This window comes from Dermacentor silvarum, chromosome 6, assembly GCF_013339745.2.
Source record: "Dermacentor silvarum isolate Dsil-2018 chromosome 6, BIME_Dsil_1.4, whole genome shotgun sequence".
In the NCBI taxonomy this organism is placed as follows: domain Eukaryota; kingdom Metazoa; phylum Arthropoda; class Arachnida; order Ixodida; family Ixodidae; genus Dermacentor; species Dermacentor silvarum.
Window position 1 is genome coordinate 100,833,266 of NC_051159.1, and position 14,469 is coordinate 100,847,734.

General features: G+C 45.3%; 1 protein-coding gene across 4 annotated transcripts in view; it reads right to left on the reverse strand.

Moving 5' to 3' along the window:
- Positions 1 to 903: 903 nt before the first annotated feature.
- The window catches only part of LOC119455782 (uncharacterized), a 162,246-nt gene continuing 148,680 nt past the window's right edge, over positions 904 to 14,469 (reverse strand). For all 4 annotated transcript variants that reach the window (XM_049669301.1, XM_049669299.1, XM_049669298.1 and 1 more), the window contains exons 4-5: positions 4,359 to 4,610; positions 904 to 3,606 (exon numbers count right to left, since the gene is read on the reverse strand). In XM_049669301.1, the coding sequence (XP_049525258.1) occupies positions 3,503 to 3,606; positions 4,359 to 4,610 (356 nt within the window). In that variant the 3' untranslated portion in view covers positions 904 to 3,502. The remainder of the gene's footprint in view (positions 3,607 to 4,358; positions 4,611 to 14,469) is intronic.

Genomic DNA, 14,469 nt, shown 5'->3' on the forward strand with positions numbered 1-14,469 from the left:
TACGTATGCCATGTTTCGGAAAGCAAACACAAATAAATGACATGCTTTATGCGAACAACTTGCTGGGTTGCATCCTGTCTTACCTGCTCCACTTCGAACTTACCTGATACCCGGGTCATCCTTTATTGAGCTGCATGGCGTACTCGGATCTTGCAGCAGCGCTGGCAGTTTCTCGTGCGCAACTAGGTCCCTCAATCTTGTTTTAATCTTCCTTCAGGACACTGGCCTTGACCCCTCTAGCTAACTGTCAACTTCGTGCGTTCCCTGACAACACACGAAATAACCTCTGCATCAATGGCATACCGCGCGATATGCGTGCAAATGAGCTCACATTAGTAACGTTTTGTCTGTTGAGGTTTACCAGCTGTAGGAGCAATTTGGAGTGGAGAAGAGAACGTATTTCAGGTGTTAAACTTTGGGTATCGATTGTAGTACACTCCATAAATGTTTCTTTTTTTTTTCTTGGAAGAGCACTTGTATAATGCTTCTTATGGTGTACACACTGCAAGTCAATGCGCAGGATTAAATATATCTTATGCGTCACTGCGATTAGTATCCTACGCATTTGTAACTTTGATAGCTCTGCTCTGTGTATCGATTTCACTAAGCTAACCATTTCATGCTAAGCCTCGAAATGCACTCGAAGTGTATCTTGGAATATCCCAGGCAAAATACGGAGTCAGTGCGATATCAGGGATATCAGTGTATATTCACAGAAATTCCGGATACCGAAAAAAGATACCAAAATAAAGCGTGTGGGTTGTTATTGCAGATTGGTTAGTAATCGGAACTATTCACGAATTAATCACACGGAAACGGCGTACACGAGACACATCTGTATACTCTGCGGAGAGCACCAGAAGTACCTACGGCGAGATCATTGTGAGAGGAAAAAAAGAGAACACATGGGCAGTGGAATAGGAAGCTTACTATATTTTCGGTATCACTGACGTCCAAGGAAGATATCTTCGAAAAATGCATTTTTAGAAACGAGGGAGACAGAGAGAGAGAAAGAAGAAGCATTCTTGGCTTGGCCATGGCAAACGTGTTCACCACACATTGGCAGACATGTCGATCATCTTTGTTTCGAGGTCACTACCGGCGCATGATTTGGAGCAGTCACTATTAAGAAGTTCACAATAATAGTCTTTGTCCTCTATTGTTAGCGTTCTCGCGCACAGTGCTGGAGAGATGACACTACGACACAATCTTAGGAGAACACGTGAGCAGGCTTGGTGCTGTGATGCGTATGTCGACCTCCGCCAGGCAGGGATATCGATCGCAGTTCGTGAGGCCAGCGGGTACGAGGTGGTCGAGCTGAAGCGTGACTGACTTTCCAGGCATGTCACACGAACACCATCCATAAGGACTAAAGTCCCGTGAGTTATTAACAGCCGCCGCGCAAGGGGGGTCAACGTCTGCCCCCACTATGTATATTAGTCTATTAGGGGAGTAGTACAAAACGCTTCTGGACTACTTTGAACTACACGTACTTGATTATCCCGTGGTCTAAAGTTTCAGTTCCTCAATGACTTTCGTCTATTCCGTCTGATCGTCTTGCTTTCGGTAAGATGAACGCCATTGTTGACTGGGTTCATGTGCGGGAAAATGGGACTCGTCGGCAACTGCATCACCAGCGGGGAAAGAGGGCGATAAAAGTAGCAGCACGGTTATGCACAAGTCACCAAGCCAAACAGGCTATCTTGCAGAAGCCATGATATTGCGCGTTTGCTACTCTTGGGCTGCCTTCAGTGTAAATAAATAAATAAATAAATAAAATAAGAAAGTATAGAGAGATAGAAAAAACAACGACAACATCGACACTTTGGAAGAGGTCTTTTTATACTGCCATGGAGGAAGAAATATTTCACAGGGATGTTGCTCCTAAAAGTACTGTCACAGGACTCTTGTCAAATAAGATCCTTATACCATTAAAGTATAGCTATATGAACTCGTGATAATTCCTGGCTTCCATAGTTTGTGGAAAACACGAACGAAGGTCCGAATCACAGATTTCTCTCTGGCCTAAGCTACACTACAGACATATTTTTGAAAGTATCGCATGGCTTAGGTGTTAAGGTTGCAGAGTGAACCACTTGCATGGTTCGCTGTTCTCGAGACGAAGAAGTTTTTAATGTGCGTCGATCATATGAAGCGTAAGTCGTACTCCTTTTTATGTGAAATTTCTGCGCTATGTTCAAGAGAACTCCGCCGCTCCCCTTCAAAAAAAAAAAAAAAAAAAAAAAAAAAAGACGATTGAGCCACATAGCATTGTGAGCGGCGTACGTCCTACATGTTGTCCGGCTCTCTGTATTGCGCAATTGCAATAAAGCAGATACATACTATAGTGCCAACTTATACCTGAATACGGGAAGACGTGTCCGGGAACAGCAGGGCTTATGGCGACATTTTTTGACACTGAGTGAGACCAACTATAGCACCCTATAGAACGTTCTTATGTTGCACGACTCATCTCTTCAAGGAAGGAAAGTTGCTTCTTGACAATACGCCGCTACTCCATAGGTTTCTTTCAGAAGTGGGTCTTCGCGGCAACACTTCCACGGAAATTGGCTGAAAACAGCGTCAAATGTGGCCTTATTTTTCAGCCAAGATGACAACTTGCTGCTGTCTTGCCGCGCGTCCGTGCTACAGTGGTATCCGTGCCTTATTCTGTCGTATGTTAACGCTAGAACGACTCTCCCCAGCGGACTTTATATTCTTCTCTTAATTTTCTCTCCCATTTTTTTCTTCCCCCGGTGTAGGGTAGCCAACCGGGCTCAGTCCTGGTTAACCTCCCTGGCTTTCATTTATCATTTTCTCTCTCTCTCTCTCTCTAGAACGGCTCCCTTGTGATGCAGCTTTCCATGGTTTGAAAGGTTAGGCCTAGCAAACACGGACACGAGAGGAAAGAAAAGGACAACACAGACGCCGTGTCCCATGTTTCCTACGCCTAACATTTCAAACCACGAATCCTTAACAACCAGCGGAGCTTTCTGTCGTTTCAAACTTTCTAATTACGATGGCACAAAGTCTAAAAGTAGGGAGAAACTGCCGCTCCGACAAAATGTTTTCAGGGTCCCCTTCGAGCCTTGTTCGAAAGCTCACTGCGTAGCCTTTTCTTTCGTCATTTCAATGTACCTACTCGTGGACATAGGGCAGAGCGTCGCTCTTCAACGCGCACACAGAAGCAGTGCGCTCCTAACAACGAAACTGGCAGAGGTTAACAGGCGAAGAGGTTTCTTCAGTCTATACTTCCTTGGCGTCCGCTATAGTGCAGACTCTTCTAAGTACTCGAACGCGCACGTGAAATGGGCACGGTGCACATGCACATGCACACTGTTAGCGTTCACAGAGTGGAGCCGCTATTCGAACTGAGCGACTGAGGGCCAAGTCGCTGCGTTCGAGGCGTATGTTTCTCTCCACCGGTTTCGTGCGCCGTGGCATCCGAGCAGATTTCAGCGCTACCATCTTCGCCGCAAGGGCAAACAAAAGCCACTGGGTGCTACGTCGAGGAGGACGTCAAGTGGAGACACAGCAGCGCAGGCAGTGTTGTCATGATGGCAGTGAGCAATGTGTTCCATCCTACTTTGGCTTGGCCATTGATTTCTGAAAAGAAAGAGAGAAACGAATGCACAGTTTTATACTCAAATCAAAACAAATGTTTGCAATTATAATTAGTAATAAAGAAAATTAGACAGGCAGGATCTCAGAACTCCTCTCGGAGTTGTGTGAGGGTACTATGCTGTGTTTCGTGCCGATGCTTCGCAAGAGTTAGAGCTTCAATGAAAACCGATACTATAATGTTTCGCAGAAAAACTTAAAAGTGCTTTCGCAGAGCGAGGCGCACAGGCCACGCTAGTCCATGGTCCCAAGTATATGTCGTAGCACAAAGCGTGATCTTAGTTCAAAGAGTGAGCCTGTTAGGAGACCGAGATCGCAAATAGTAAAAAATTATTCGTGCCTTAAACGGAGGTAGAAGCAGAATAGCTCACACTTAACTCCAAATAGCCCAACGTATCACTTCTGATACGCTCAGTTTGGTGCATGCAAACACTGATTTAAGTTAACGCAAAGCCACTACCATTTTTTTATATGCTGGAACAAGTTCTCAGTGTTGGGTAGTTCATAATTAATTTCTGTGCTAGTTAATTATTTACTCAAATACACTTCTTTGATTTCTTTTCAACTATTGTACTCTCCATGGTCAGAAGTAAAGGTGAACAAGTTCAGATTTTTTCGTGATGTGGAATAGTATTTGAGGTTTGTGGGCTTAAAGAGGTTGCGCTCTTGTATAGTACTTATTATTTTGCCTATATGCGATGTAAACTCTATACGACATTTCAGAGGACGGGGCGCACCACAGATGATGTTCTTGAAGGGCCTCCCCGCTGCGGGAGCCCGCTGCGGCCCCGAGGACGTCAGCTGCGGGCTCGGCACCACCCACGAGCCGTTGCGGCACACCAGCTCCCGGGGTCCCCGCAGCTCGAACCCTTCGAGGCAGTAGTAGCGCGTCACGGATCCCTCGGACGGAGTGCGCCAGCACGTCTCCTCGCCGCTTACGTTGTAGTATCCGTTCACGATCTCCGGAGGGTCCGGCGGGCATCCGGCGTCTGCATGCAGCGCGGGAAACACTTCTATAGGTACTCTGTTTTTGGAAGGCTAGGCACGCGGAAATAGTCTAGAGGAAGATAGGCGAACACCTGAGCTTATAAAAAAAAAAAAAAATCAATGCGAAGACGGGAAGCAGAGGGCGAGAAACAGGCACGACGAAGTCGCAATAAGTAATGTACGAACCAGTCCAAGTGAGCACAAAGAGAACACGTTAGCCATTACGCTGACTATAGCAAGTCATCGAAACGGTCACTGCCTCCGCAGATATGGACAAGGAATATGGGTAAGGATACGTGCTTTTTAAAATTTTAAATGTAGAAAAGTAGGAAGGTAGACCTCATTAGGCACGGCTATCCCAAAATTACAAATACAAAATTACTCAGTCATAATGAGTCATGAAAAGAAACGTGATGAAGACAAATGTTTCAACACGCATACACACAAGTACGAGTCATAAGCAAACAAAAAGTGCTCGCCCGTTAAACAGATCGAGCCACTAACAAACGGAGTCGAACCTTATTTTTCAAGTTCAAACGTATAAAATTGAAAAGGTAGGCCCATTTGGAGGCGGCTATTCCAAAATCCCAAATACGTTACTCAAGCAAGAATAAAAAAAGAAAAGAAAGCGCTACACACAAGGACACAAGTCACAAACACCCAAATAGTGTCACTATAGGCAACAACACCGGAAGTAGCTGTACGTGGGATAGTCACGCATCACACAAGAGGGGAGGGGGCAGTTCATACAAGTCCTTTCGTATTTACATACATACATACATACATACATACATACATACATACATACATACATACATACATACATACATACATACATACATACATACATACATACATACATACATACATACATGCATACATACATACACACATACATACATTCCAGTTAGCAAACGGTGATCATCATCATCATCATCACAATAATCCAACGAACAGCAACAGCCAAAGTCACTTTGAGATAATTTATGACCACGTATACTGCTCTTAATCCACACTTATGCATGCTAAAGACACTGCTAATGATCACCTGAAATTTTCACTTCGATGATATTCAGATCAAAAGCGGTTTCGTGGCGTGTCATTATTTTGAATTATTTATTTCGCCGCTGCAATTATGTTGTTTTCGTCGCGGGGAGAGTGCAATCAATTTTGACCGAAACAGCTGCTGCACCCGTATGCGATACTGCCGTCCATTCTCATTTGTCGCATTTTTTGGGCCTGTAAACATAAGCCGCTTCATACTACCTTATACTGTATAACCGCTGTACGCGTGGCCATGTGATCAATGGTGTGCACATCTTGAGCGTAGGATACGTGAACAGAAGGCTCATTTTGTTTTTTATTATGCAAATTGTACGTCCTGTCACCGCTGTCTGCGTACAGTTCGTTATTTACATAACTAAGCCGGCGGCGTCGGAAGCAGGGCCAGGTTAGTCTGCACGAATGTGGCACGTACCTTTAAAGCTGGTTTCTCCACAATATGACATGTTACGAGGAGTAGCGGCCACTTCACTAGATAACCGGCGAGCATAAGGAGTTTGCTTTCTCTCTCATCAAGAATAAGTTGAACAAAAGTAAACACTGGACGAAGGACATAATCAGTGTTAGAGGAAAAGATCACTATTGTCACGAATTAACGGGCAGTTAGTGCCCTAAAATGTTATTGAAAACGGTTATTAAAGCACCATTCGTGCTTGCATATCAGTAATAGAGAACGAGAAGAATGGCACGTTAGAAATGAGTCGACGCAGAGTTTCTAGCTTGCAGTTTTGTCGTGGCCACTGCGGCTGTCGCAACAACAGTTTAGAGTGAAATCAGTTTGGATACATCAAATACGTTGTGAAAAGTAAGTCATTTGACTAATAGCAATAGTTTATGTCGTTACGTTACGATAGAGTGGTTGCAAAAAACACGAGAGTTTCTTCTCCGAGGGCACAAAGTTTTCCACCCTACATGTTTTTTTAGCGAGAATAAATCGCATTATCCGGTTATTCAGGAAACCTCCATTGCCGTACTAAGCAGCTCCTTCATGTCTAAAAGCTAGGCGCAACCGAATGGGGGCGAACTCGATTTTTCGAAAGCGTTAAATGTACCGAAATGCGGCAGTGTCGGTTGCATGCGCGAACACAAGATGCGGGCGTGATGGAGCAGAAGATTGAGCGAGTTGATGGGCTTTCCAGTGGCTCAGCGTAGCCAATGATCCCATGAAAGCTATGCAACCCGTTTTTTTTTTAAAATGTACTTTGCATCATTGCTTCCGTCCAGCATCGTGGAAGTGGCGCCCGTATGTAGCTTCGCTCCATTGCAGTGGAACGAAGTCGAACAGGGTCTGAAAGTCATGTCCCTGAACTTAATTAAGGCTGTGTTGCTCAAGTGGCGTCCATGAGGAGAATCCTGAAAAGACCACGCGCGATTTCAGTATAGCCCGGCGTGAGGCAGTCTGAACACATTCCAATCAATCAATCAATCAATCAATCAATCAATCAATCAATCAATCAATCAATCAATCAATCAATCAATCAATCAATCAATCAATCAATCAATAAATCAATCAATCAACAATCAATAAATCAATCAACAAATCAATCAATCAACCAATCAATCAATCAATCAATCAATCAATCAATCAACTTTATTTCCTTTGGATAGGAGGAGTACGTTTGAAGGACTACTGCCCAAAAAGTGCAAATGCCACTTTGTGATATGGGGCAGATTAATGCAATGGCTGTTACATCGTGAAAAAGTCAATTACAGAACGAAGGAAGCTCAACCCACTTTCCGAACTTTGTCACCGTGTCACCATTCCGCCTAACCGGCGCACTGTGCTGAACCTTTCTGCGAAACAGAACGCCCGTGCAGCACGAGGCGTGTGGCCCCGAAGCGGGGCTGTTAATTATAATCATTAGTCGCTGAACATATTCGTGTCACGTGTATGTTGTACACTTGCTTCAGAGACAGCAGCACCAGACTGGAGACCGAGGTAGATAGATATAGATAGATAGATACTCCTTAATAAAATCTGGATATTTTTTTTTGTTTTGCATAGCTTGCTGCTCCTAACAAATGCGATAACGCATGAGATGACACACACATAACCCGCGAGCGAACATGGTAGTAGGGGCCATGTTTTTTTATATCCACCTTGAGGGGGCTATCGAACACCTCATATTCCTTTGTTTCCATTAGTGCATCCGGCGCCGTCCTCTCCGGGCCGCATTAAACCGACTAGACAGAATGCCGCTTTCAGAAGTGGAGATCCTCGTACCAAGGCCACATGCGTCGCTGACGCAGCGAGTCTGTTCGGCCGTTTGTGGACTCGGCGCATCTTCACATGTGCGCGCCGCTAGTACTCTTTCTCTCCCCTTCTTCTTTCTTTTAGAGCCCTTATTCTGATCCCCCAGTGCAGGGTAGCAAACAGGACGTGCCTCCCTCTACCCCACGTATGGTTACCGTCCCTGCGTTTCCTTTCTTCTGTTTCTATAGCTTTCCTTCACGAGAACATGCTACACATTCACGACGCCAAGTCTCGTCCCTCGTCGCGAACCAAGCACCTCCGAGTGCTATACGAATGTTCGGTCGGCTTTAAAGAGCGTGACATCTGGGAGAAGGTCGAATATCTGCGCAGCCTGGACACGCAGCTTGGACACGCAGCCTATAGTTTAGGTTGTCAGCAGGTACTATAGAACGTATACGTGGCCAACGCCGTGTTGTAACTGTTTTACTGGCTGCTGTCACAAACTCCGTAGTATAGTCAGGGTCGGTAGTTTGTAGCGATGCCTTTCCGGTAATAATGCCTTTTCGCGCTTATCGCGCTTTGTCAGTGGTCGGAGCGACGGTCCGCTCGCGTTATCAACGGCATCAGCCGGCCGTGAGCGGTGGATGATGATCAGATGATGATGATGAGAGTAGAATAAGTCATAATGCCTCGCTACAAAATCGCGGCCCAGTATTACCGATGAGCCCGCGCGTCCCTCACAATTTCGACGCCGACTGCACACATGCGCCCTACGCATGATACCTTCTCAACTGCGCACACGAAAGACGGTGCACGAACCACGTTCTACAGCGCAGCCGCGGACGGGGTAAGGCTCGGTGCAGCACGCTCAGACAAGTGCATGGTGGAACAAGGACGTGTTCCTCGTCATTCCGAATAACGCTGTCCTGCATCGGTACATACAAGTCCTCGGCCTAAGTGCAAAGAGCTTGTTGGCAACAAAGCTGAGTGCCCGTGGCGGAAAAGAACGAGCGGCTGCAGAGCGTCAATGCAGGAAGCTCTATCTCGAAGTCGAGTGTCTTTGTTTTGCGGTACGCGGTTCTGCAGTGGGCAGCGCCTGATAGCATTGAGTGCGCTTTGTCTTCAAACACGAGACGCAAACATGACGCGCGTCCACCAGGCCAAGAAGTGACAAGGGCTAAATATAGAGCCCTGCAGGAGTTAGTGGCAGTACGAAAGATGACTGTAACAGATCTCCGGTGGCGATGGTAAAGAAAGGGTTCATAGGACCGCATAATGAAGAATAGTAAGTAGGGGGTGCACGTATAGCAAGATTTACGAGTCCTATCGAATACGAATATTTGAGAAAAAAATGACCTTCTACTATATTTCCAACGTATATATATATATATATATATATATATATATATATATAAGCAAAATTAAAAGTTCCGCGGAGCCTGTTCGGCAACAAAAGGCTCGTTTACGTTTTCTGTTACATGTGATTCCGTTAACAACTCGTTGTCAGGTTAACTGAGAAGTTTGTAAATGAGAGAAAAAGGAACTTGCGATCATATCAGGGTGCACGATGGTAATTTCAGTAATGAAGAAAAGGAAGAGCACGTCCCAGATGCATGTAGTAGAGTGTATTGATAGTTGAAGGAGTCATGGGCAATACCACACCTCGCATTTTTTTGAAGGAATCCAATCATGGTGAAATTGGCCAATTGCTTTGTCTAAACAGCGGCAGTGAATTTGAAGGCTGCCTAAGGCGAGACATGCTTTCACAACGGCTGATAACTGTCATGTATAAGGAACCTATTACATGCGCTGGTTCAGGGACTGGATCATCAGCGCAACAACTGCGTTTCTCCGCCACCAAGAGTCATTCAGGTGAATCTTAATTTATCCCTGTGTACTGTAAGAACTGTTGTAATTCATAGTATCAGATCGAAACGAATATTTGATAACTTGGAATAGTGAATTCTCGAATCGAATACCAACGACTATTCGATGCGTATTCGAACGCCCCTGATACCAGGTCAAGCTGTATTATCCTCTCTTTCTGTCAAACTGCATCACTAAATTACGCCTCCGCGATAGCAAAGCGGCCACCTTTACCGCTACAGGTGGCTTGGTAAACCAGAAAAGACGCAAGAACAAAAAGACGCGTGGCGCGACGTCATCAAAGCTTGCCGTGACGTCATGACTTTCGACAGCGCCTACTCACGAGATAATATCTCGAAATGCGAGACGTCACACTGACGTGCTGGCGCTGAGGTTCGGGCACGAAATTGAAAAAAAAAGAAAGAAATTCAGAAATAATGATAATAATAATAAAAAAACGTCTGCTGGTGTTCATTTTCCTAGTAATGATGTACTATTTTCCCTCCAACTGAATGAAAATAGACTTATAAAATACGTATTCACAAACCTGTTGCTCATTAGTCTTGTCTTAAAGCTTTACATCATGAAAAAGTAGTGCGAACTACGGGAAGGAGAGGGAGGGAGCAAACCGTAGTTCATTCGGACTCGCGTTTTTATTGGCTGCGTTCCAATACTTACCGCAGACGACTAAGTAAACAGCGGTAACAGCGGCCATCTTAAGTGTCGAGCATGTCAGCGGCTGTATACACGCAAGCAAAAATCTCTGCTTTCTAATAAAGAGCTTCACTCTCTCCCCCAATTCTGATGAAGCCGGCAAAAGAGACAGCTTCGCGAAGACAGAATCAACGTAAATAAAAGAATGCAGGGTACTTTGTTGCCCGAACAATATGGCGACTGAGCGGAATTAATGCTTGGCAACTTGACGGAAAGTCACGCTTTCTTATGAGCTTAACGCAAGCTATAGCATACGTTGGATTTTTCATAGGTTCACGCACTCAAGTGTTGAAGTACAGCGATAATATGTGCTTTTCTTGGCCTTTTCTTTTGCCACGTGGTGGCGTAAAGTTGCAGAGATGTCTTCCAAGGGCGTTAGGTTACTTGGGCTCAAAGCTGTCTTCTTAAGTTAAACTAGACTGTCTTCAATGCTGGCCACAATGGGAACGCACTCATTGTTAGGCAATTAGCAATTTCTGTAATACGGATGGAGATACGACAGGACACGACCGTTTGTTCTCTGTACTCAGTTGCCCACCAATGTGATACCGCAGCGGGGGATCTACATGACGTGCTCTGGAGCTCTAGACTGCGCTCAACACTGTCCTCGCGGGAGGACATGCGCTCTCTCGCACAATCGCACGCTTGATTGGAACGCGTTAGCTGAATTTCCCATTCCTGACCGGATACAGTTGCTTTTACACTCTAACTTAGCACCTGTTCATCTGAGAAGTTAAAACGCAAGGTACCACCCTCTCTCCCAAAAGCAAATGCGTGGATTTGGTGAGGTTCGAGCAATTCGGGGTTGCTGACGGTGCGGCAGAACGCGAGCCATTCCATTGTGGTTGGGAACCTACGGGCTTCTATAGCGTAGAATGGTAACCAAATGCAACGCATTTTCAAACGTATTTTAAATGTGACACTGCCCGGTGCGTCGACTTCGCGGAGCACAATAATCCCCTTTATTCCCGTGGCTTCTACTACGTGCCGCGGAGTTTACGCTTCACTCGGTAACCTCACGGTTCATGGACATTGCAATGGGGTCGTCGCACAGTACAGAATTTACGCGACGAGCAAAGTTGGGCTAGTTGGTAAGACATCTTCGAGGGATTTAACCCAGCGCCGACGCTAGGCTAAATCACACCGCTGAAAAACCGTTGCACATCAGTTCAGTGAGGTTGGTATAACTCCGTTGGGTAATTTCTCCGCGTCGACGCCGGTATACGCCGCGACGCCGAAAATACGCTCGAAACACGCACAACGTGGTTGCCTCTCGAGAGAGCGGTTTCGGTTTGTTGAGGAATGAACGTAGCTGTCGGGCTCGGGAAAAAAAAAAAAAAAAAAGAGTGATGTCAGTCGAAACCTGTCGTTTGGGAGCGAGCGCAGATGAAGTGGGATAGCGCCACCTTCTGGCCGTAACGAGCGTGCCTGGCGGTGTGCCCTCATTCGATCCGCTGCCCGGCCGATCCTGTAGCCAGTGGGGGCGGGCTGCTGCGACCGTGTGGGCGGGGACGACGGTTTTCTCGACGGTCTTTGCACGTTTCCTTCCTCGATTGCTTTTTATTGTAGTGTAATTTTGCACCGTTCGACGGGTGCACTATCATTTCTCAAACCACACTCAAGGACGTCTACTTCGGCCGTGCTCATTTTTTTTCTGTCACCATGCGGCGACATTTTGGTCGATGCAGTCTGGGCTTGAAATGCCGTTGAAACAATGTATTTTTTGTGAAAAACAAACAAATCAGCCCGCCCGCCCGTCTATCTATCTATCTATCTATCTATCTATCTATCTATCTATCTATCTATCTATCTATCTATCTATCTATCTATCTATCTATCTATCTATCTATCTATCTATCTATCTATCTATCTATCTATCTATCTATCTATCTATCTATCTATCTATCTATCTATCTATCTATCTATCTATCTATCTATCTATCTATCTATCTATCTATCTATCTATCTATCTATCTATCTATCTATCTATCTATCTATCTATCTATCTATCTATCTATCTATCTATCTATCTATCTATCTATCTATCTATCTATCAAAGCAAGCAAAAAATAAATTATTAAATCAAATCAACTAATACAAAGTAAAAAGAAAAAGTAAAGAAGGAAAATGGGCCTACAGGGGATGTGTCCTGCTTTGGCCGAAATATATATACATATATTTTGTTCATCTCACACCACCACTCACGTTCGAGTGCCGCTCGTTCACTGGCAGCACGTAGTGAGAGAACTCAATTCTGGGCGATGAGCCTGTTGTGGTCGCTACTTCCGTTCGCGACGTCTATATATCGTCTCGATTTTTATTTTCGGGAGACACTGTGTGTGTTTGTTGTTGTTCATGTTATTATATTTGCTTCCGTAACAAGGCCTGATGATGATGAACTGCAGCGATGTCTTTTGCCTCGGGCAGGCATTTGTAAATGCCCTAGCCATTGAAACTTAAAAAAGAAAAGGGAAAGAAAAGAGAAGAAAGAGAGAAAGGAAAAGGACAGAAAACTTAATCTTCGACTGATTGTCAGCAGCTGACAGTGACAGCACTCCAATCAATCGCTTTAAGTATAGCGTAGCGCCGTCTAGGTTTCCCTGAAATATTCCAACTTTGTCGTAATGTTTTGTTTATTTAATTTTTTTATTCAGTCAACCCAATAGTTCAACGGCCTGTTTGCATGACCGATCTGTTCTAGAAGGTTACCATTTTGTTCGAGTAGATCGTCGTACACAAGAGGCGCCTGCTGCTTATAGTTTGGACAGTGCTTACATGTTTTTCGTTATACAAAATCACTTGAGACCCGAACTTCAGTGTCCTGTACGTCGAATTATTGGTCTATTGTTCTCCTATAGGAATAATTTATATGCGCATTAATGCGTGTACACTGTATTTAGTGGAACAGGAGAAGGCATTGATATGCTTTCTTTTTAGGCTCGGAGCCATGGCCACTGTTGCCTTGACGAATACAAATCCTTTGCCGAAACGTTCGCATCAGACCATGGCGGCCGTTTCTCCAGTCATCCATTAGTTCACCCCAACTGATGCATAATAACAGCCCGCGTCACATCGCTCAGTGGTAAACAGCTAATAATATATTTATTTCTACTCTTATTGAGGTTTGAAATTCCGGCTCGTCAGCATGTTCGATATAATCTCGCAGCGGGGTCACTTTAGTTCTAGCGTCGCAATTCAGTTATTTGTTTCTATTTCATATTTCACGGAGCTGAACTGACAAGAATATTAGAGCTGTCTGCTCGCAGTCGCCGAAAATTCGTCTGGAGCTGGGAAGGAAGGCCGAAAAGCAATCGCTGAATTATTGAGGGCACATAAGTCAATACCAAACGAGCACAGACCTCGGGGTTTCGATTCAGCTCCACGCACAGAACTTAGGAGGGAAAAAAAAGTTTTGGGCAAGTGTGCGAGAGGTACTTGCTCCCCAAGTCAAGACATCCGCTCTTTTTCAAAGCTTGCAGAATCATTTACGAGCCTCTCCCGTGGTTTATACGAAGCGGCCAATTTATTTGCTGTTTCTTACGGCTGGTCGCCGTCTCGGCATCGGAGTTGCGGCAGAGAGCGACGGAGTTCCACTTGCGGTTGGCTTTATTGTTCCCATCGATCCATACTTAGTTTGCATCGACCGCAACGCTCTCAGTCAATGTGGGAAAGCGTCAGCGCGCGGGCGTTTCGAGCTTTGCACTGCGTTATTGGCGGGCCCGCAGGGAAAAGAGTTGTACTTCCTTCCGTTGTTGTTCCGTTCCAAACGCACTTGCGAACATTGCGAACTTGTACAACGTTGGCAGCCTTTCGCTTTTGAAGTCGCTTCTGCGTGCTGAAAGAATGATGTGGCCCCCCGTAAAATTTTGGACGTCTCGTTGAGTGCGCCCACAGTTTGTGGTGGCCCGCCACTAGGCGGTTTACGTCGCCATTCACGTTCAGGAACAGTCGAGTAAGCTTTGTTAGAATGTCGCAGCATTCGAGCAGAAGTGAACGCGGGCGTAGTTATCTTTTTACGTAGGTTC